The sequence below is a fragment of the Cydia amplana genome, chromosome 21 (assembly GCF_948474715.1).
Source record: "Cydia amplana chromosome 21, ilCydAmpl1.1, whole genome shotgun sequence".
NCBI classification, from domain to species: Eukaryota; Metazoa; Arthropoda; class Insecta; order Lepidoptera; family Tortricidae; genus Cydia; species Cydia amplana.
Window position 1 is genome coordinate 12238886 of NC_086089.1, and position 21785 is coordinate 12260670.

At 37.6% G+C, this 21785-nt stretch overlaps 2 protein-coding genes across 2 annotated transcripts in view; one reads left to right on the forward strand and one right to left on the reverse strand.

Annotated features, from left to right (window-relative positions):
- LOC134657953 (KH domain-containing, RNA-binding, signal transduction-associated protein 2-like) overlaps positions 1-21785 on the reverse strand; it is a 292941-nt gene that overhangs the window by 32242 nt on the left and 238914 nt on the right. The window lies entirely within an intron of this gene.
- LOC134658053 (uncharacterized) lies at positions 1344-2079 on the forward strand. Its single transcript, XM_063513657.1, has one exon. It carries the CDS (start codon positions 1413-1415, stop codon positions 1929-1931), a length of 519 nt encoding a protein of 172 aa, XP_063369727.1. The 5' UTR covers positions 1344-1412; the 3' UTR covers positions 1932-2079.

Here is a 21785-nt window from a genome sequence, read left to right on the forward strand (position 1 = left end):
GTGGACAATAGTTTTGGGTTGAGTAAGTTGAGTTTTATAAAATACGTGAACTTATATTAATAGCTTTTTATGACATAGGAGGCAAAGGCAAGCACACGAATCGCCTGATGGAAGCAATTACCGTCGCCTATGGACACCCGCAACACCAGAGAGGTTGCAAGTGCGTTGCCGGAATTTAAGATGCGAGTACACTCTTGACACAACTCTTCATGAAGGTTTGTAGATCATATCGGTCCGTAAATACCGCGGGTCACGCGGGCGGGCGACAGTTCATTCCAGAGTTTAGCTGTGCGAGGCAGGAAGTTTCTGGAGAAACGTACAGTCTCGGACTGCCAACTATCTTAGTCTTGAAGGTAGAAATGTAAACAATATATACTAGCGACCCGCCCCGGCTTCGCACGGGTTAACAAATGTACATAAACCTCCTCTTGAATCACTCTATCTAGTTATTAAAAAAAACCGCATCAAAATCCGTTGCGTAGTTTTAAAGATCTAAGCATACATAGGGACAGACAGACACCGGGAAGCGACTTTTGTTTTATACAATGTAGTGATATTCTTAAATTTAAATGGCTCAACTCAACGTATGTTAGAATACTAAACATAAATTCACTCTGACACTGTACAAGTTTAGTGTTCGGTACAGTTATCTCCTCCCCTTCTACAAAAACAAGGGAGACGTCAGCGACTGCGGTAACTATAGGGGCATCAAACTCACATCGCATACGCTCAAAATTTGGGAAAGAATTCTTCACAACCGCTTTCTTAAACATGTGACTATATCAGAAAACCAGTATGGATTTACTGCCTCAAGGTCAACCACGGATGCAATACAAACAGTGAGAATACTCATGGAAAAAGGTCGTAACAACCATGAAGATCTACATCTAGTCTTCATAGATCTAGAGAAAGCATTCGACCGGGTGCCGCGTAAACTAGTATGGCAAGCTCTGAGATCGCAAAGAATACCTGAGTGCTACATATCACTGGCACAGGATACGTATGACAATGTAAGCACACAAGTGAGAAGCCTAGCTGGTACAAGCAACCCCTTCGAGGTTAAAGTTGGCGTACACCAAGGGTCTGCTCTTAGCCCGCTATTGTTCAACATTGTTATGGATTACCTCACCAAATACATCCAGTCTCCCCTACCATGGTGCCTGCTGTATGCAGACGATGTTGTACTTATTGATAAATGCGCGGAACAGCTGCAACGGACCCTGGAGATGTGGAGGCATGCCCTGGAATCTAATGGTTTGAGGATTAGCAGAAGCAAAACAGAGTACTTGCCATGCAATTATAGCCGCACAGAGCAGACAGCATCAAAAATCACCATAGATGGACACCCCGTACCGGAAGTAAGCAAGTTCAAATACCTAGGCTCGGTTTTGTCCGCGGACGCAAATGTGGACATGGATGTATCACATAGGGTAAATGTAGCTTGGCTGAGATGGAGGTCGCTCTCGGGGGTGCTCTGTGACCGCCGTGTGCCGATAAAGACTAAAGGCAAGGTCTACAAAACAGCTGTGAGACCTGCTATGGTGTATGGTGCTGAATGCTGGACGACCAAACAAGCGCACAAACAAAAACTCCATGTCAATGAGATGAAGATGCTGAGGTGGGCGGCCGGTGTGACGAGACTCGATAAAGTACGTAACGAACACATCAGAGGAAGCTACAAGGTCGCCCCCATCACCGACAAGATTCAAGAATCTCGCTTGAGATGGTACGGGCATATCATGAGACGCGACGAAGACCATGTCGTGAGGAAAGCCCTTGCATTACCGAATAATAAGAGAGGCAGAGGCCGCCCGCCTGCTACGTGGTGGTCCACCATATCAATGGATTTGAAACAGACCCAGTTGAACAAAGAGACAACCCAGGATCGCCCGACCTGGCGCTTGAGAACGAGGAGGGCCGACCCCAAATAATGGGAAGAGGCACGGAAAGAAGAAGACTGTACAAGTTTAGTGTTCAACGAGGTAAGCGAGGAAATGTGGTAATTAGGCAGTTACGGAGTTGGCAGTGAGACCCGCTGTTTCAAACTGACTGTAATTTCAGTTCGAACCATAAGTAATAACGTAGAACAGTCGACGTCTATAATATGTTTACATTTTTCGCCTTATTACAAAGGAATAAGATACAAACGTGTAAGCATATTTTTGACGTCGACTGTACAATATTTATTCCATCGCTTTTACCCAATAGCCTAGTTTATTTTAGAGTTCATCAACTCTTAATAATCCTTACCCTCGAAATCAGATTCCCTTTGGGCGTAGGTTCGTAACCTACCGACTGCGCCATGTCAGGAGATAAATAAACTAGTGGCTCTGTGAGCTGTAGACCTCGCGAGCAGAGCTTAAAACTGAATAAATGTATGGCAAAAATATTTATTAAAATATGGGTATAGTACATGTAATATAAACAAAAAATTAAAAACTACATAAAGCTACAAACAAAAATTAAACGAATACGCTTAACCCGCGCTTGATAAATAAAAAATACGAAATTTTTAATTTTTTCAAATTAAAAAATTTAATAAAAAACAACACCTATACGAAATTTAAGTATAAAAAAATTCAAAAAGTTATGTAGCAGTATACAATTACTGGGGATGGAACCAGGGACCTGCCGATGCAAACAAAAAAAGCGAACGTTTGCAAAATACGCCATTATAGTTCTTACTAAAGCTGACGAAATTTAGCTACTCATTCTCAAGTAAAAACTAAATATCTAAATACCGCCAAAACCAGCGATACAAATTTTCTGAAATTTTGGCCATTTAATCTATAAACATATCTCAAAAAGAAAAAACTCTTATGATACCGATACGACTATTTGTTTAGGCGGGAGCTATCACCACTACACCATTTTGAAAAATTTCCAAAAACCGAATCGACAAAAAAAAAATTATTTAGTCATAGAATTCGGTCACAAAATTTCACGAAAATCGGTTAAGAATTGCGACCTGTAGAGGAGAACATCCGGACATACAAAAGCAAAATGCCCGAGTCAAAACGTAGACCTTCGCTACGCTTCGGTCAATAAAATAAAAAAAATAAAAAAGCCTTTTATTTCAAGTCCAATTTGTTACAATTCATTACATTACAACAAAATAAGTTAGCATTTATTTATAAGTATTTCTTTTAGGTATAATGTCAATTAGAATTATTTATTGTTATTGTTAAGTAAATTTTCGCTGTTTTATAAATTTTCTTTGTGTTAAACAGTCCAACGGCTGTTAGGTTTCCCGGAGCGTCGTTTGCCTGCAGGTCCTTTTGAGGTGGTAGCTTTCAAGGTCCAGCGCGAGTCTGACAGCCTGGCAACATGTCCAGCCCATTTCCATTTTTGTGTTTTGGCGTGTTCGAGAGCGTCTATTAGTTTTGTTACAGCTCTTATATTTATATGTGGTATTTTTTGGACTCTTTTTATGTTTAGCAGGCTTCTCTCCATTGCTCTCTGGTATGTAGTTATTTTAGATTTAATTTTTGCAGTGAACAGCCAGGTTTGACTTGCATAAGTCAGTGAAGGTAAAATACATATATCCATGACTTTTTTCTTGATTTTCATATTCATATTACTTTTCAAGATTTCCTTTAGGCTCCAGTATTTATTCCAAGCTATTTTTACTCGTCGGTCTACTTCCCCTTCGTTTCGTTGACTACTGAATGATATCTGCTTACCCAGGTAAATATAGCTGTCTACGTATTCTAGTAGCGTCCCATCGACGGTTATGTACTTTTGAGTGCTATTGGGTCATAAGTTTTGTTTTTTGAAAGTTCATTCTTAGTCCGAATTTTGCACTAGCTTCATGTAGAGTTTGTATCATGTATTCTATCTGGTCGCAATGTTCTGACATTAATATGATATCGTCCGCGAAACGCAGATGATTAGGAGATATCCTATTTCTTTTCTATTCTATGCAAATGACCATTACCGAGCATAGACTACTTTATTCATATATCGCCACATTATTGTGATTATAAAGATAATTATCTACAGCGGGTGCTGCCTCTACGTACACTAAGTGTAGTGTACCCTTTACACCACAATAAAATGTTAAAAGTGTCTCTACATGCTAGCTTCGGCTCCGAGTACGCCTCCCAATTGTCCAGAACACAATTATAATTGCCAAATGCCCAGTTAATTTAATTTTAATGTTTAGTCATTAATTTTTATTTTTTGCCGTTCAGCGCGGCAACGCCGCCAGCCTTCTAGGCACCCTACCGGACGGCACAGACCTGGGGCCAATTTTCTATTTGTAGGCTTTTACTTTTTAGGTAGGTAGTTTTAGTTTATATCGTTTAGTTCTTAGTTTAATTTATTTTTGTTAGTTTTAATTTGTTTAACTTTTATGTTAATTTTATTTAATAATTAATATTTAATAACTAATTTTATTTATTTTTTAATTTTTATCGTATATACAGGGTGCTTCCTGTAACAGGAGCAATAAATTAAACTATAGGTTGTACTCCTCAAACTGACCAACATTTGTTCAGCAACTTTTAAAAATTATGAATCCTTTAGACTTCCTCTTTTTCATACAAAATAAATATTGCCTTCAATGTACGCTGACATCAGTGTGTTTGACGTTGCTTGTCACGATTTAAACGTAACAAAATTTGCAATACATTGCATCTTAGAATAAACTTTAAAGTGTAATAAAAATCAAAACATGAGTTATTTTCAAAAGTTGCTGAACAAATGTTGGTCAGTTTGAGGAGTACAGCCTACAGTTTAATTTATTGCTCCTGTTACAGGAAGCACTCTGTATATATATATGGATAGATGTTGTCTGGTATAAATGATTAAAAATGCTGACTTTGTGCTCTGTATATCTGGCTTACCTAGAAATTATACCTATTTATTGAATTTGCTCACAAAATATGTCAAAAATCGGTCGCAAAATGCGATCCACATAGGTGAAGTTATTGCAATAGGTACACAATTACGTGTATATGGCATCGGAATGCGTTAATTTAAGATTTTAAATTTACCTAGATCCCATTTACCGAGGTCGTACTTGTATCTCGTAAAATGGTGTCGAGTACACTCGGCGCGGGTAATAAGCACATGAAAAATCTGCTGCGAAATAAACCAGTGATAAAATCATTGTGTAAATCTGTTTTAACCCCTTTACCGTCTGTGCCTAGTACAGTTGTCATCAGATATATCGGAGCAGGCAAGCTGGTCACAAACATCTGAACACACCTCTATTGTCAAGGCGGTAGAGTGCGTGTTCAGATGTTATTGAGCGCCTCCGCTGCTCCGATATATCTCATGGCGACTGTACATCTACCTTGAGAGATAAAATAAATATACATACAAATTAATGTCCTTCGTAGGCAGGGTCATATCGATTTTAGAATTGTCAGCTTCAAAAATAGGTATACAAAAAATGACAGCCACCAAAATATACAGAATAATATTTTCGTATAATATTTTGTGGTATCTCTTGAATTGACGCATTCTCGAGAATCCTTCAAATATTTATGGAATCGGAACAAAGATGGAGTCGGGGTATATGTACCTATAGCGATAGCGATTGTCACCTTGCCGGCAATATTTTGATCCGTGATCACTTCAACTAAACTGTCATTCAATAGAACTTGCTAACTATAACCCCCTCCTCCCCTTTGCCCTTTGCCTTTTGCTTTGTTCGCCTTTGTACCTTTATTTCTGTAAATATTATGTAAACCTGTGTTGTGTACAATAAAGTGATTACTACTACTACTACTACTATGTAAACAAAGGTTACTAGTAAATTGACATTTAGTGTCAATTTTAGTATGGCGGTTTGTTTACATAGTTAGCAAGTTCTACTGAATGACAGTTTACTACGGTGTAGAGGGCGCGTTCTTTGTGTGGAAATCGATTGCGTGTGGAGACTGACAGTCGTTATTCCGTACTCGTCTCTACGAGGTGGAATAATTGATGAGGCCAATACGGGACGTCGAGAGGGTGCTTACGGGTAATTCCGGCGGTGGGTAGGGATCAAAGGGTAAGGGCGTTTCAATGTATATGGAAATGTTCCGGATATTTTTATAGAACGTCTGTTTTATTGTGAATACATTTAATGTATGTTTAGAGCTCGTTTCTTGAACGCAAATTGATTAGGAGCTAGGAAATAGGACGGCCGTTTCCCCATACTAACGTAGTCCCCATTTTCCTCTCTAGATATTCAATTCAATTCTCTTTATTTCAGATAAAGCATCCATATCGTGTTAGTTACAAAATAAAAATAAATCTTAACCTAAAACTTAAATACCATGTTAGTAAAATAAATTAAATTATATTGACATTATGGAAAATATTATATTGAGCTATCCAGTCTCCTTTTATTTAACCGAAAATTGAGCTAGGATTCTAAGGCTGTTAGGTAATTAGAAATAGTTTTTTTATTCATCCATCTAAATTTCCGTTGTGTAAATATAGAAGTACAATAGGTACTATAGTAGTTTATGCAACAGTGATATAATAAGGGTTCTTAAAATTCAAGGGTCGAAGTTACAAAACGAGACGTAGTCGAGTTTTGTAAAAAAAGACCCGAGAAGACAATTATGAGCTGTTGCATACATTACTTTTTCTATGACAGCTGCAGCAAAAAAAAAAAAAAAAAAAAGAGTTATTATTAAAATTAGTCATCTTATGAGCCTATAGACAAAGCATTCAAATGACATTGCTTTAGATATCACTGTCAGTCATTTAATTGACACATTTAAGTGCTGGAGTAGAAAAAACAATTTAAGCTTTTTGTAAGAGCTTAATATCTTCACTACAGAGTGTGTGACCGAGACAGCGTTATGAACACGCATTTGTCTCGCTCGCACACCTCGCATCCGCTTGCGGCGCCGGTGTGATAACCGCCTATAGCTTCCGTAATAGCGACACACGCTGGTAGCGCACAGATAACATCCACTAGAACCCGCAAGGATTGGAATGTGATCGGGCGAGCTACACTGAATGCAAATCACACACTGCGTGGTTGCGTAATGCATCGCAATCATAATGTGTTTTTTAGTGTTTAGTTATATTTTTATAATACGTATGCTAATTTTAAGGTATTTATGTATGGGCCACTAGTTGCCTGAAATAAACGATTTCATTCATTCATTCATTCAAATCTCACGAGACTCGGCAAGCCCATGTAGAAACTGAGAAACGCTGCGCTGAGACGAGACACAGAGAAAGGAATCGAGTATGGAAAACGGAAAAGGTATTCAGAATGAATTAAATATAATAAAACGAGCTACCGAAAAATGAACAGGATATTTATAAAATCCGAATAAGAGAAATAATCCAGAATTCAAGATAAAGTATCTGTAGCTCATTCCGCACTAGACATAGACATCGTTTATTCGTAATAAGGTATTACAAGTCACAATTTTACAACTTATTTCATACATCTTAAATGTATTATTTGGGTTAATCAACTTTTTCTTGTCACACGTTGCTATGGTTACGGTCTCCTGAGTCACTCTTAAAATTCTAGGTTTTTCGTATTTAAATGAACTAAACTTGCATTTTATGGTAGTTATAAGACCTTTCCATAACGGGACATCTACTGAGCATGTTAGTAGAACATGGTACAGCAGTTCTTCTAACAATCTATGCTACTATTGTCTCCTCGCTGATGGGACAGAATAACAACAAGAAATAGTTGATTGACCCATTTACACCAATTCAGATATTACACTATTCTTAATTAAATTTCTGAATCTCCCACTGCGTAACTAGTAGGTACTACGGACACGGAACTAAGGGCGGTTACAGACTAGCGTTATACACGAGCGTACACGAAGCGCGCATAAGCTCGTATAGACCAACGTGTAGGGAAAAGTAAAGCACATAAAAACCAAATGTAGGGAAATGTAACGTGCGTGTAAGGTCGTAACGCCAAAACGACCGTAGGTATCATCATCCGAAAAATACGCTAGTGTGACAGACAGCTCCGTGGTGCTCCATCCAGTGGTAGTGATCTGAGAGCCTGGTTCCGGCCCGATATCACAGGTACGGAAGCGTACCACGCTTTAACAGCGTATTACCCGCCTTTACTCCACGCTCCACGCTCACTAGAGGAAAAGATAACCTATTTATAGAGGTAGCTTCCTGCGGGTTTACTCGGTTAAAGGGGCCCACTGATTATCAGTCCGCCGGACGACATCAGCCTGTCAGTTAGAACCAAAGAGAATTGATACTATATAATAGAGGGGTCCTGTCATAGTAAATTTTGTAGTCACAGTAAATTTACTGCCATCTATCAACACACGATTAAAACTCAAAATGAAAATGTATAAAACTAAAAAAAATTACAGATGTGGATAAATGATATTATTATTTTTATATCATTTCGACCCATGTTCTTTCACTGATACCTATGTGTTAAAATTGTTAAATATCAAACGGTGTCAATGCCATCTAGCCGAGCATAGGACAAAAGTGTGTGCGTCATCTATCCGAGAATGACTTTCTCTTGATTTCCGAGGCACGTTTTTTCCTGACACTTTATTCATCTTATACGGAGTTACATATGTCTTTGGTTAGAACAAAAAGTTGACAGTTCCGAATCGATATCGTCCGGCGGAATAATAATCAGTGGACTCCTTAATGTTCTTCGATATACAGGATGATTTGTGATTCTTTGAAAGAGGTTGGTTACTTTAGATCTCATTTTCAATGATTGAAATCCAGAGGGGCTTGATTCAGATTTAGCAACTTGTTAATGTTTTGATCTTGTTTCGATACGACCTTGATGATCACTCACGCTGATTGGTGCATGCGAAATGAAGTAGTCGTGCGTGACTGTCGAGGTGATGATGGCCAAGATGATTGTCGAAGTCGTAACAAAACCAGTTCAAAAATATAACAATTTGTAAAATTAGAATCTACTACTACTACATCTAATTCTGGTATTTATATTCTTAAGGAAAAAAAGAAGATGTGCCATCACCAAGATGATTGTCGAGGTCGTATCAAAACCAGTTCAAAAATATAACAATTTGTAAAATTAGTATCTACTACTACTACATCTAATTCTGGTATTTATATTCTTAAGGGAAAAAAAGGGGTTGAAATATAGTATGAAAGTACTAAAAGGTACTCGTATTAGGGGACACCTCATATATGAGCCAGAACGCTTATGGGTGACGTCATATCGTGGGATTCGACAGGTTAATGACTTTTATGTGCTCTAATTTATTTATAAACTAGCGACCCGCCGCGGCTTCGCACGGGTTAACAAATTATACATAAACCTTCTTCTTGAATCACTAAATCTACTAAACCGCATCAAAATCCGTTGCGTAGTTTTAAAGATCTAACCATACAATAGGGACAGATAGACAGCGGGGAGCGACTTTGTTTTATACTACGAGTATGTAGTAAATAAATAAATATTCTTCCTACAATGTCAATGTAATTAACATTCAGGAGTATAAAACACAAAATGGCAACGCTCCATCTGTGTCTGACCATAAAACACTTGAAAATCTCAACCACCTTTTTTCAATTAAATCCTTGCCAATACACCTGTCCCCTTCAATGCCGCATTGACACGGGACGAGGGTCCGTAGAGGGGGGGGGGGGGGGGGTCAATGACAGCTGTCAAACGCGGATTAATGGGCGCGGGGCAAGAACGGTGGACACGGACTATATGTGTTGAGATAGACGCAGCTAATGTAACGTGCACACTAGAGTTTGTGCATTTTTTGTGACATTATTTAAAGACTACTAATAGAATTTTAGAATATGAATGTTTCGATTAATATTATCTGTAATTAAATATGTAAATTTAATGTCAGTGTATAAGATATTTGCTATACCTTACCAGGCAACCTCTTACTATGCAAATAACATCTGTGAAATGTAATGTACATAAATAAACCGCTCACTTTATAAATAAATATTAGAGGACATCTTACACAGATCAACCTAGCCCCAAACTAAGCAAAGCTTGTACTATAGATGCTACGCGTCGATATACTTACTTATATAGATAAATACATATATAAGAAAACACCCATGAGGCCATGAGTCAGGAACAAATATCGGTGCTCATCACACAAATAAATGCCCTTACCGTGATTCAAACGCAGGACCATCGGCTTCACAGGCAGGGTCACTACCCATCGAGCCAGACCGGTTGTCTGTATACTTAAATCATATGTATCAAATGCATAGCGGCTATAGGAACTACCGCATAGTGCATCCATCGTTTAAAGTCCTATCGTATCATAAATTAACGTATGACCCTCTACTCTCTACGTCAATGGAAAGTGATATATTTGCTACTACATATTGCACATTGCACCTGAAATTAAGAGGATACGGGAGCTGAGACTAAAATATTTTAGGTAAATATACCCGTCTCGCTAATGAAAGCGGCTCCTAAAACTAGTGCGATAAGGACCAGGTGAAAAATCCCGCATAAAAATCTCAAAAAACGAGGTTTCGTACTCGACTGTTTCCTCCCCCAAAACTTAACCAAATGTAACGAAATTTTAGATCTAAATGGTAATGAAATTATCTTTGTTGGACTGTTTTGATTTTTAGGCTAATTGATGTCACTTTTGAATACCATGCTTCTCTTTGCGGCCTAGTAAATTAGGCCGTTTTTGCGAATATTTGAAGTGCTCTAGTGCCCTAAAAAAACAAAAATATCAAAAAAAGCTAAACAGTCCGACACAGATATTAATAATAATAATCTGTGTTCAAAAAATCATTTATCTTGCTTCAAAACCCACGGAGGAAACAGTCGAGTACATTTGTATGCAGAAATGACCACTCCTGTTGCCTCTTAAAAACATCAGGGCGCGTAGCCAAGGTGACAATCGTTTGCGTTTCAACAACGAAACGATATGTGTCTGTCACTCTTTCTAATTAGAGTAGGTAAAGTCCTTAACAGCCATATTCGAACTTTAAGATACGTCAAATGAAAGATTTAGAAACGATATGGATCGGATATGTCAGTGTCAAACGTCAAAAGTGACGTTTCTTCAAACAAAAACGTCACTTTTGACACTTGTTTTTCATTTCATTTAACCTATCTTAAAGTTCGAATATGTCTGTAAGTCCGATTCAGATTCAACTTGTTACGGCATAGATCTTATTTTGATAAGTACCTTAAAGATCGCTCACGCTGATCGTTGCACGCGAAATTAAGTGAGTCATGCGTCTGTGAGATACGTAGTATAAAAACAAAGATCACACGTACATTTTCACGAAATAGTCCACTTTTGCTAAGCTAATACGTATATCGAAATAATAAGCTAGAACTGCTGTTTAATTACCATACCCCGCAACGGAGCTAGCAAAACCGTAGCATATGACAGTTTTGTGTCAGGGTTGGCGATTATGATGAAACATTTTGCTTTAACTTTATTGTATGTAAGATTAATAAAATTGATCGAGAACCTTGTTGACCCTCTTCCGACATAACCCGGTTCAATTTACTGTCAAATAATATAAATTAACAGGTCAATGTCAATATTAGATGCGTCTCAATGTATCTGTTATTTTGTTTATAAAATCACGTTTTTTTTTGCATTTATTTCAAATATTAACATGGAATTTTTATTGCTTGATAATATTGGTGTGTTTGAAAACAAAGAAAATATATTTTTTGTACTTTAGTTTATGCGTAGTAGTGATAACCCTGACGTACAACTGCTACAGATTTGCTAGCTCGGTTGCGAGGTATGTTAATTACACAACTACCCTCCATGTATATTTCTTGACCATAACTGCCAGAACATTAGTAACGTAAATAAAGTATTTTATAATAATAAACCATGATATTAAATTTGTATTAATTTGCGATTAATTATTCTACAATAAATTAAATTGAAATGTAGCAAATACATTTGTTAAATTGAATTATTATGATAACCGGATGTGCAGGAAACATCTTACTTGTTATTCCCACCAAGAAGTGGTGGAAGGGGTGAAGTCTAATCAAATATAAGCGGGTGCCTGACAGTTGTGGCTCTCTTCTCAGTTGGAGAGCTAACGACGACAAACGAAGCTAAGTATCTATTTTATTTTATTGTGTTTTTATGACTTGTATGTTTTCTTTGTGTTATAGTCTGATGGTATGTACGTTACAACCTTTAATGTGAATATAACGTATATTCCAACTGATTACGGTGCAATACATCAAGTAGCTTATTGCAAGATCTTTATTACTGTTTTAAATTATGTCAAGTGTGCCAGTACTAACTATAAGCCATATTATCTATTAAGCAACGTACCTACTTGACTAATTTAAAAAAAAAAAGGGTAAAAAACGGGACCCTATTACTAAGACTTCGCTGTCCGTCCGTCCGTCCGTCCGTCCATCCGTCCGTCCGTCTGTCTGTCACCAGGCTGTATCTCACGAACCGTGATAGACAGTTGAAATTTTCACACATGATGTATGTATGTTGCCGCTATAACAACAAATACTAAAAACAGAATAAAATAAAGATTTAAGTGGGGCTCCCATACAACAAAAGTGATTTTTGACCGAAGTTAAGCAACGTCGGGCGGGGTCAGTACTTGGATGGGTGACCGTTTTTTTGCTTGTTTTGCTCTATTTTTTGTTGATGGTGCGGAACCCTCCGTGCGCGAGTCCGACTCGCACTTGGCCGGTTTTTGTGAATTATGTGGTAATAAAGCCGATTAATTGTTCAGTAAATCTAGAATATACTTTTACTTACGATCTGCTTATATAAATATATTACTTAAATAATGTTTACCATTTTTATATTCTAAACCTTGTAGTTGTCCCTATAATAAATACATTACTTTGACCAATAACTAACTGATCTTAATTAAATACTGCATTACATCCTTATTTTCTATTTTATTAATGATTGCACTGGTGGTAAATCTGACACGTGAGACGCGCCAATTACCGAGACGTTCGTCAAGGTCGTGTCAAAACCAGTTCAAAGTTTCCTTATGCAAAGGTGTCCATCGCGGTTCAACGTGGCAACACGGCAAGCGTGATGGGCTACTTTGCATCTGGAGGGGCGCGGGGTGAATTTCGTGAATAGTTTTTGTGTTTGTTAGTTTCTAGTTTAGGGTAAAATTTTTAGTTTTTAGTTCAGGATATTTGACTACTAGTCAAATCGGTTTCTTTTTTCGAACTGTCAAAACGCTTTTGCTTCTATGAAATTTATATGAAACACTAGCATGTGACGTCACAATCAAAGCTGTCTACGTTTCTCTACTAATCTCCTGGTGCTTTATTTTACGCATGGTGTAAATTAATGTATTTTTTCTACTCCAGCACTTAAATGTGTCAATTAAATGACTGACAGTGATATCTAAAGCAATGTCATTTGAATGCTTTGTCTATAGGCTCATAAGATGACTGCTAGCAGTCATCTTATGAGTATAATACAACTGCTTTATTTTTTTTAAAGATACAAGTTCCGATCATCTTGATTGAAAGAGGTATGTTTTCATTTACAATAATAACTCTTTTTTTTTTAAATAATAACTCAATTTTTTTTAAATAATAACTCTTTTTTTTTAATAATAACTCTTTTTTTTAATAATAACTTTTTTTTTTTTTTTGCTGCAGCTGTCATAGAAAAAGTAATGTATGCAACAGCTCATAATTGGTTCTTAAAATTCTCGGGTCTTTTTTTACAAAACTCGACTACGTCTCGTTTTGTAACTTCGACCCTTGAATTTTAAGAACCCTTATTATATCACTGTTGCATAAACTACTATTAAATACAGTCTAACACCCTATTATTGTAAGAAGATTTTAAGTTTTTCAAATTGTATTTTAATTTGTAATTTAACAATAAAATTGTTCAAAACCGTAACAAGTGAAATATGAATCGGACTCTAGATGTCCTGTCCGTCGGTAACATAGACTACGAATCCTCTAGACGGCGTTTAGAGCAATTATTTCATGAAACCGATGCTGCCATAAATACGGGGGTGCGGGGGACGAGGTGAGCGAATCCCGTGCCATGATTGGTCCGTTCAAAGACACGGACCAATCACGGCACGGGATTGACTCGAAGATGGAGTAAAACTACCGTATAAGTGGCAGAGGGGGTAGCGTTTACTATGCTCAGTCTAGAGGATGTCTTGTCTGTGGTCGGTAACAACTAACAATGTCCAATTAGCGGCGGCCATCTTGTCCGCCATCTTGGAAACGTGGACACTGCGATAATTGTGCTACATGTTTCTAACTAAAATTGAACGGATAATGAAATCATGTTTTTATTTCGTGTAGTTTGATAGGACAACATAACATGTCAATTAAGGGTATTTAGTTGTTGAAATGGTGAAAATATAATAAATAAGACTAAAACTCATGTATACAGGGTAAACAATACGTTGACAAAAGAATTTACGGTGGAACAATAGTTGATAAAATAAACAAACGGTTGTTTGCGTATCAAAGCTAAAGGATATAAGTATGTTTTGTTTTTGTTAAAGGCTTATAGTTTTAATTTTTAATGACATTTTGTAAAAACATCGAAAAGAATGTTGTCAAACCCATTTTTGGGCTGCCCTGTATGGCTTATCTAATTATGTAGGTACTTAAATGTCGTTTATTTTTTTTATTTTTTTTTAAGTGATAAAGAAATCATATTGATTGGTCGAGACACTTAAAAAACATTGCCCTTCGCTTTCTGTACGTCGGTTAACAAATAAGCTACACCCACGCACATTAATACACACCATTTCCTTGCGATTGCTAAAGTTTCATTTCAAACAAAATTACTTTTTACGTCTTCTCTAAACGGTGTGAGTTTCAACTTTTAGGCATTTATTCAATTGACCAGAATAGTCTGAGATCCCATCCCTCATAGTTCGTTCAGGATTCAAGTGAAAAATTAAGCTGGTTGGATTGAGGGTTGGTAGGCGAAGGTGATACATGGTGTGTAATATTTAGGGACACTTTAGGGATATGAAGATTCTACGGCCCGCGTCAGGCGTGCTGCGTAACAATAATGTTACTTGAATATGTTGGGTGCGACGCAATAAAGGCAAGTGTTTTTATCTGTATTCTTCCAGCAGTGGGGTACGTAAAAATTTGTAGGTACCTATTAGTATACAGGTTTTTCATAGTTCTAGTGGTGTACGTACTTCGTCTTTCCAGCGGTACAAGGTACGGTGTCCAGACGGTCTTCCGCTACTTGGTACTTCAGAGTACGCCCACCAGACTGCGCGATCTTCCCCCATCCGGTCTACGTGCCCGAGTCAAAAGACCTTAGCGAACTCGGCGCCGTCGACTGGACAGAAACGGCTTTAGACAGAGTAGCATGGCGGTCTTTGGTGTCGGAGGCCAAGATCCACTTCGGGTCGTTGCGCCACAGCAGTAAGTAAGTGGTGTACAGATTTTTTACGCTCCAGGAATGAAATAAATGCCTTAAAAAACTTTACAGTCGTCAATTTTTATCTTTCTGGAAGATTTAAGTGACTTTTCATTGTATTGTACGATGTACATGTATGTTACTCGAAGACGCTGTACATTGCATTTTTTGAAATTGTATTTTGCAATTAAAAAGCCAAAAACTCAACAAATTTCGTTTTCTCGAATACCGGTAACATAATACATCGTTCAACAAAATAAAAGTGCCACAGACTCATATTTTATATGTCGAATAATTCACCTGATCCCCGCGATGCAGTGAGATGACAGAAATGATGGATGACGCAGCGGGTTGAGCGGTTGGCCCTAGGATATTGGTACGAATTGAAAATGTGATACGAATTGGATTGGTCACTTACATACGTCTCACATACTCTTTCTAAGCTTTTCTGATATTCAAATAATTTCTTGTCATAGAGAAAATTTGTCTACGCAATTCAACTATGGATGCATTTCTTGTTTGTTTGTTCCCACTGTTTCAGTGTACCTAGTGCTCCCCTCCTCTGCAGAGGGCCTAGCCAAGATGACAATCGTTGTTAGAAAACGGTAATAGAAATTTGAATAATGTATGGAAATGGTCACGTGAATTTTCGTAGCATCTGTCCTTCATACATTTTTTTCTTTTAGTTTGACGTTTATCGATGTACGCGATTGTCATCAAGGCTAGGGCTCCTGGTATTATATTTAGTGACATCTCTCGGGGCCGATTATTAAATTTCGAGCGCTTGATTTCGTGTGGCTCCCTTCAATACTATCTCCTCTACTAAGGGGGGAGAGGGAGGCATTTAAATTCTACCATTCGATTCCCAATTTGTATCACTCGTTTTTTCAAAAATAACATTTCGGCATTTTCCACAGATTTTCGAGTGAAATAGAGTGCTTGAATTCCAAATATCGCCCCCCTGCATTATAAATTCATGTCGATTAGCAATATACCTATAAATAAATTCACATCCGATTGGAGCGGAACAATGGAGCATTGGAGCCGATTGAAAGACAATCCGGGCAATGGCCCGAAGAGACAGATACGTCAGTGTCACGGCTTATTGATCACATTAGTGCGATAGTAACTCTGTCTGTCTGTCTATCTGTTACCTGTTCAACACTCCACAAAATTACATTACTGATTATTTTAAATAACATAAAGCCAGAGTTTAAAGAGTCACTCAAGAGAATGTAACCGTGGTAACGATTGACAAGGAAAAGTTGATTTACCCAAGTAAATTCACATTCGATTTGAGCGCAATAATGGATTATTGGAGCAGATTGAAAGACAATCCGAGCAATGGCCCTGAAGAGACAGATACGTCAGTGTCACGGCTTATTGATGATATGAGATGGGATTATTAGGGACTAGATTCTGCCAGCATCTTCATATACGTATAACATTTTTTCCCTATGACTATGGAACGCAATTTAAAGATGGGTTATCAATTTTGAAAGAGTGATAAATATATTTCGAGATATGATAAAACTGCATTCTCCGACATCAAAGATAATTTAAATAGAGACGTATTGTCAAAGTAAATTTTGTACTATCGGCGCACACGCAAGAGCGAGCTATTAAATTGGGCTTTACCACAGAGTTACGATTTGGCACAGAGATGTAGTAACTATGTAGACTATTCGTAACTACCCGATAAACAACAATACATAATAGAAAGAATAGGGTATCAAACTTAAAACTTCAACATTTATTCAGCAAATAGGCCACAAGAGCACTTTTACACGTCAACATTGAATTTACATACTTACAAGTAAGAAAAAATATAATAATACATCAACAATTATAAAATATAACTAATTGCAACTACCAAATCTCTTAATGTTGAATTACATAAAAAAAAACTATAATAACTATTTAAAAATAAAATCTAAACTTTATTTAGAGGTGTAAATGATCTAAGTGTCAGAACTTTAAGATAACATAGTTTATGACGACCGGTCTAGCCTAGTGGGTAGTGACCCTGCCTGTGAAGCCGCGGTCCTGGGTTCGAATCCCAGTAAGGGCATTTATTTGTGTGATGATCACAGATATTTGTTCCTGAGTCATGGTTGTTTTCTATGTATTGAAGTATTTGTATATTATATATATCGTTGTCTGAGTACCCACAACACAAGCTTCCTTAAGCTTACCGTGGGGCTTAGTCAATTTGTGTAATAATGTCCCATAATATTTATTTATTTACTTTATCAAATTATCCTTAGAGATGTATGTATAGGGTCTCCAAGAGTCAGAATCCTGTATAATTAACACAATCATTAAGAGAAAAGAAACATACGAGAACTGAATGAGGCGTCTCACTGCAATTAAATTCAAAAATAAAGTTACTAAATATATTCGTGTTAGCTTAAACAGAGTAAACAGACCCGTCTCCACAAACAGCACCCGTTCACGAGTACGACGCGTATCTCAGCCATCGCCTCCCTCAACCTTCATTCGGGAAAGTGGCAAGGCAAGTATCTTGCAAGTAGTAGATAGGTCAAAGATTGTTATAAAGATTAAGATTCTAATATCATAAAAGTAAATGCGAAATACTGTCGGTATTTTGCCTCTGCACAGTCTTCATGATTAATGAAATAAATAGTTTGAAGCCAGGAGAAGAACAAAGGATAATTTTTATAAATCATCCTCATCATTCGAAGCAGACGAAGTCACGCGCTAGTATTTAAAACCTAATTTTCTTTTTGGGTTATGATAACGCGGTTAAACTTTTACCTCTTAAAATCCGTATGACAAAAGCATGCAAAATGTTTACTAAACAACAAATAGGTACTTATTAACAATTGTATTGCCTACAGCGAAAATTGCCCATTTTTCTACCCGTTTTTGACCCAATATATTGTCATGTCAGACCTAATAAGAGACGGAAAAAAAAGCAAATCATTAATTAATATGTAATTAGTAAACTGTGAAAACACAAGGAAATTATATACCTTAATGAATATACAGTATAAATATATAAAATACGCCTTAAAATAAGCATACATATGAAAGATCGGCATATATCTTTCGAGCTATAACGGAATGCATTTTGCGTTGCATTGCACGCATGACTGAGCTATTAAATTGGGCTTTACCTCAGAGTTACGAGTTGGCACATAACTGAAGCTATTCGTAACTACTACTCACACGGTAAACAACATAGTGTAATAGAAAATGAGTAGGGTATCCCGCAAATAACAAGCAGTGAACTTGTTGAACCGTATGTCATGTGTCATGTCATATGTGTATTCTATACCTTGCGCGTCCCATGATGATCCCTATGACAGTTCATTAGGGTTCCGTGACCATAGGGTAAAAACGGGACCCTATTACTGACTTCGCTGTCTGTCTGCGTCTGTCACCAGGCTGTATCTCATGAACCGTGATAGCTAGACAGTTGAAATTTTCACAGATGATGTATTTCTGATGCCGCTATAACAACAAATACTAAAAACAAAATAAAATAACTATTTAAATAACTATTTAAGTGGTAGCCCGTACACCGAACGTGCTTTTTTTGCCATTTTTTGCGTAATGGCACGGAACCCTTCATGCGCGAGTCAGATTCGCACTCGGCCGGTTTTTTTGGAAATATAGCACGATAATTCGTTTAGAAGTGTAACATTTAACAGTCATTGTGGCTCGAGTTCCCATGGTATGTCTGTTTCACTGTAGGTACAGTGTCCGTATTACTCTGTATATATTTCCAATTATAACTCCCAAAAATATCCCCTAATTATAACTCCCAGTAAAGATAACCTACTCGTTTCACTTTGCCATGTTTCAGCCATGTGAAGTAAACAGTGTCGGGTCCCTGTCACAACATACGTTGGAGAGGGGGGATTTTGTCACACCTGAGGAGGCGAGGGGGGGGGGAGTGATTCATGCCACTCACAATGTTGTCCTGAAGATTTTGTAATCTAAAGGGCAAGATTTGGGGATAAAAATCAATAAAAGGAGGGAAATGTTATGGATGGTTCTTTGACTTATTGTTCCGTAAAATATGTATATACCTACGGTTCGAAATCAGGGATACTTTGTAGTATAATTATAATGAGTGTATAATTTGATTTGTGCCTTTTGGAGTTGCAGGCGTTCAATCGTTCATAGGACGCATGACACGCGTTGGCGGACCAATGGAGACTGCGACCGATTGATCGGCCTGGACAATACTCGAATGTACTGATAATGATAACTAAGGGCGCATTTAGACGATGCGAGAACTCGCATGCGAGTTTCATTACATTGCGGGTTTCGATCGGTCGGTTGAATTGGACGTATTAACCAACAGTCCGCAATGTAACTAAAATCGCATGCGAGTTCGCGTTCGCGCGCCGTCAAAATCAGCCCTAACGGCCTGGCCACGACATTGGTCTAAGGCGATCGGCGGCGGCGACCGGCGGCAAGTCACAAAAAAAAACCGGCCAAGTGCGAGTCGGACTCGCGCACGGAGGGTTCCGCACCATCAACAAAAAATAGAGCAAAACAAGCAAAAAAAACAAGCAAAAAAACGGTCACCCATCCAAGTACTGACCCCGTCCGACGTTGCTTAACTTCGGTCAAAAATCACGTTTGTTGTATGGGAGCCCCACTTAAATCTTTATTTTATTCTGTTTTTAGTATTTGTTGTTATAGCGGCAACAGAAATACATCATCTGTGAAAATTTAAACTGTCTAGCTATCACGGTTCGTGAGATACAGCCTGCTGACAGACGGACGGACAGCGGAGTCTTAGTAATAGGGTCCCGTTTTTACCCTTTGGGTACGGAACCCTAAAAACAACAGCCCGGCGACGAATACAGCATGCCACGAGCCTTGTCGCCGAGCGGCAACGCGCGCGGCGTGCACCGGGCGACCGGCGGCGGCGGCGCGCGAGGCGGGGCGCGACTCGAACATTTGTATCGGGCAGTGCGGGCGATGCCACGACTTTACAGCGGCGCGACCGGCCTAGGCGGCGAGACTGTTCGAGCGGTGCCATGCGTAACAAAACATTTTGTTTTTTATTCGAGCGACATGGATGCGAAAGCGTTTATTATTGAAATATTAACTTACTTTCGCGTAATTAAGTAGGGTAAAGGCACCAGTAGTCAGCCTTATAACGACTTTTTTAAGTTTGAACGTTCGGCATTTCTACAGGATTAGTCGGATAATTAAACAAATGACATGGTTAGATCAATTGTGTATCATAGTTTTAATACACAATATTAAAAAAAATAACAATCCTCTTTATAATATCTCTAATTAAGTTTAAACAAAAATTGGCACTTTTCTCCAGTAGTCAGCCTCCAAAATCCAGTAAGCAGCCTCTGTGTACCCAGTACTCAGCCTATATAAACTATTCATAATAATTAGATCAAAATCACTAATATTTATATCAAAATCAACGATATTATAATATTTATTTTTTCTATATAATGTTTGTTATCGTTATTGTAGTTAGTTGTAGTTTTTAATTTTAGTTTATAATTTTTTTGCATATACATATGTATTACTTACTTGCTTGCTTACTTATTTAATAAAAAAAATCTTATAGGTACATACAATTCTTATGACACGAAATTTGTTGGATGTACTTAATTAACTAACACTATTCTTGCAAACTAAGAATCGCAATATTTATTTTCTAATAATTAATCTATCAAAAATTAATGAGGTAAATCAGGTAATATATAATTATGTTCCTAGTAGGTATTCGGTAAAAAATAATTAATCGAGTCTATGCAGATCTAATTATCATTAATAAACAAAGTCATATACCGACCAGGAAAAAGCAAAATGATAGTTATGTATAGTTAACGTCAAAAATATGTATACACTTTTGAACCTTATTTCAATGAGATAGGGTTTAAAAATGTGGACATATTTTAGGCGGCGACGTACCAAGCAAGGTCAATGGCTGAGTACTGGATCCGCGAAACCCAGTGCTCAACCGCATTAAAACGTTATTTCAAATGGGGCTGACTACTGGGTTTTACTTTAAATTGACTAGGGCATGCCTAACTAAATTTGAAAATGTAAATTTAACGGTCCTAACGGTCGCATTGGCTAGAAAATAATAAAATAAACGAATAACCCAAAGGTCAGCCGTGGGGGGCTGGGCACTGGATTCTTTGGAAAAAAGTGTTATCCAGTGGCCAGCCCCCTCAATTTATAAGTGAAATATTGATATTTTCATTCAAATATAATGCAATTTAATAGATAAACTAATAAATAAACCAATCATATACAAAAACAATAACTTTTAACATTAAAACATAGTTTTTCTTGCCTGTTAAGAGAACACCACGTGCAGTAAAAAATATGGCGGACATGACACTATTGCACTCGTCGACAAACAGCACCTCTATGAACGAGTATATTTCATCCCCCCGTTCCCTCACCGCACCTGTCGTGTGACGTATTAACCAATAAGGAATC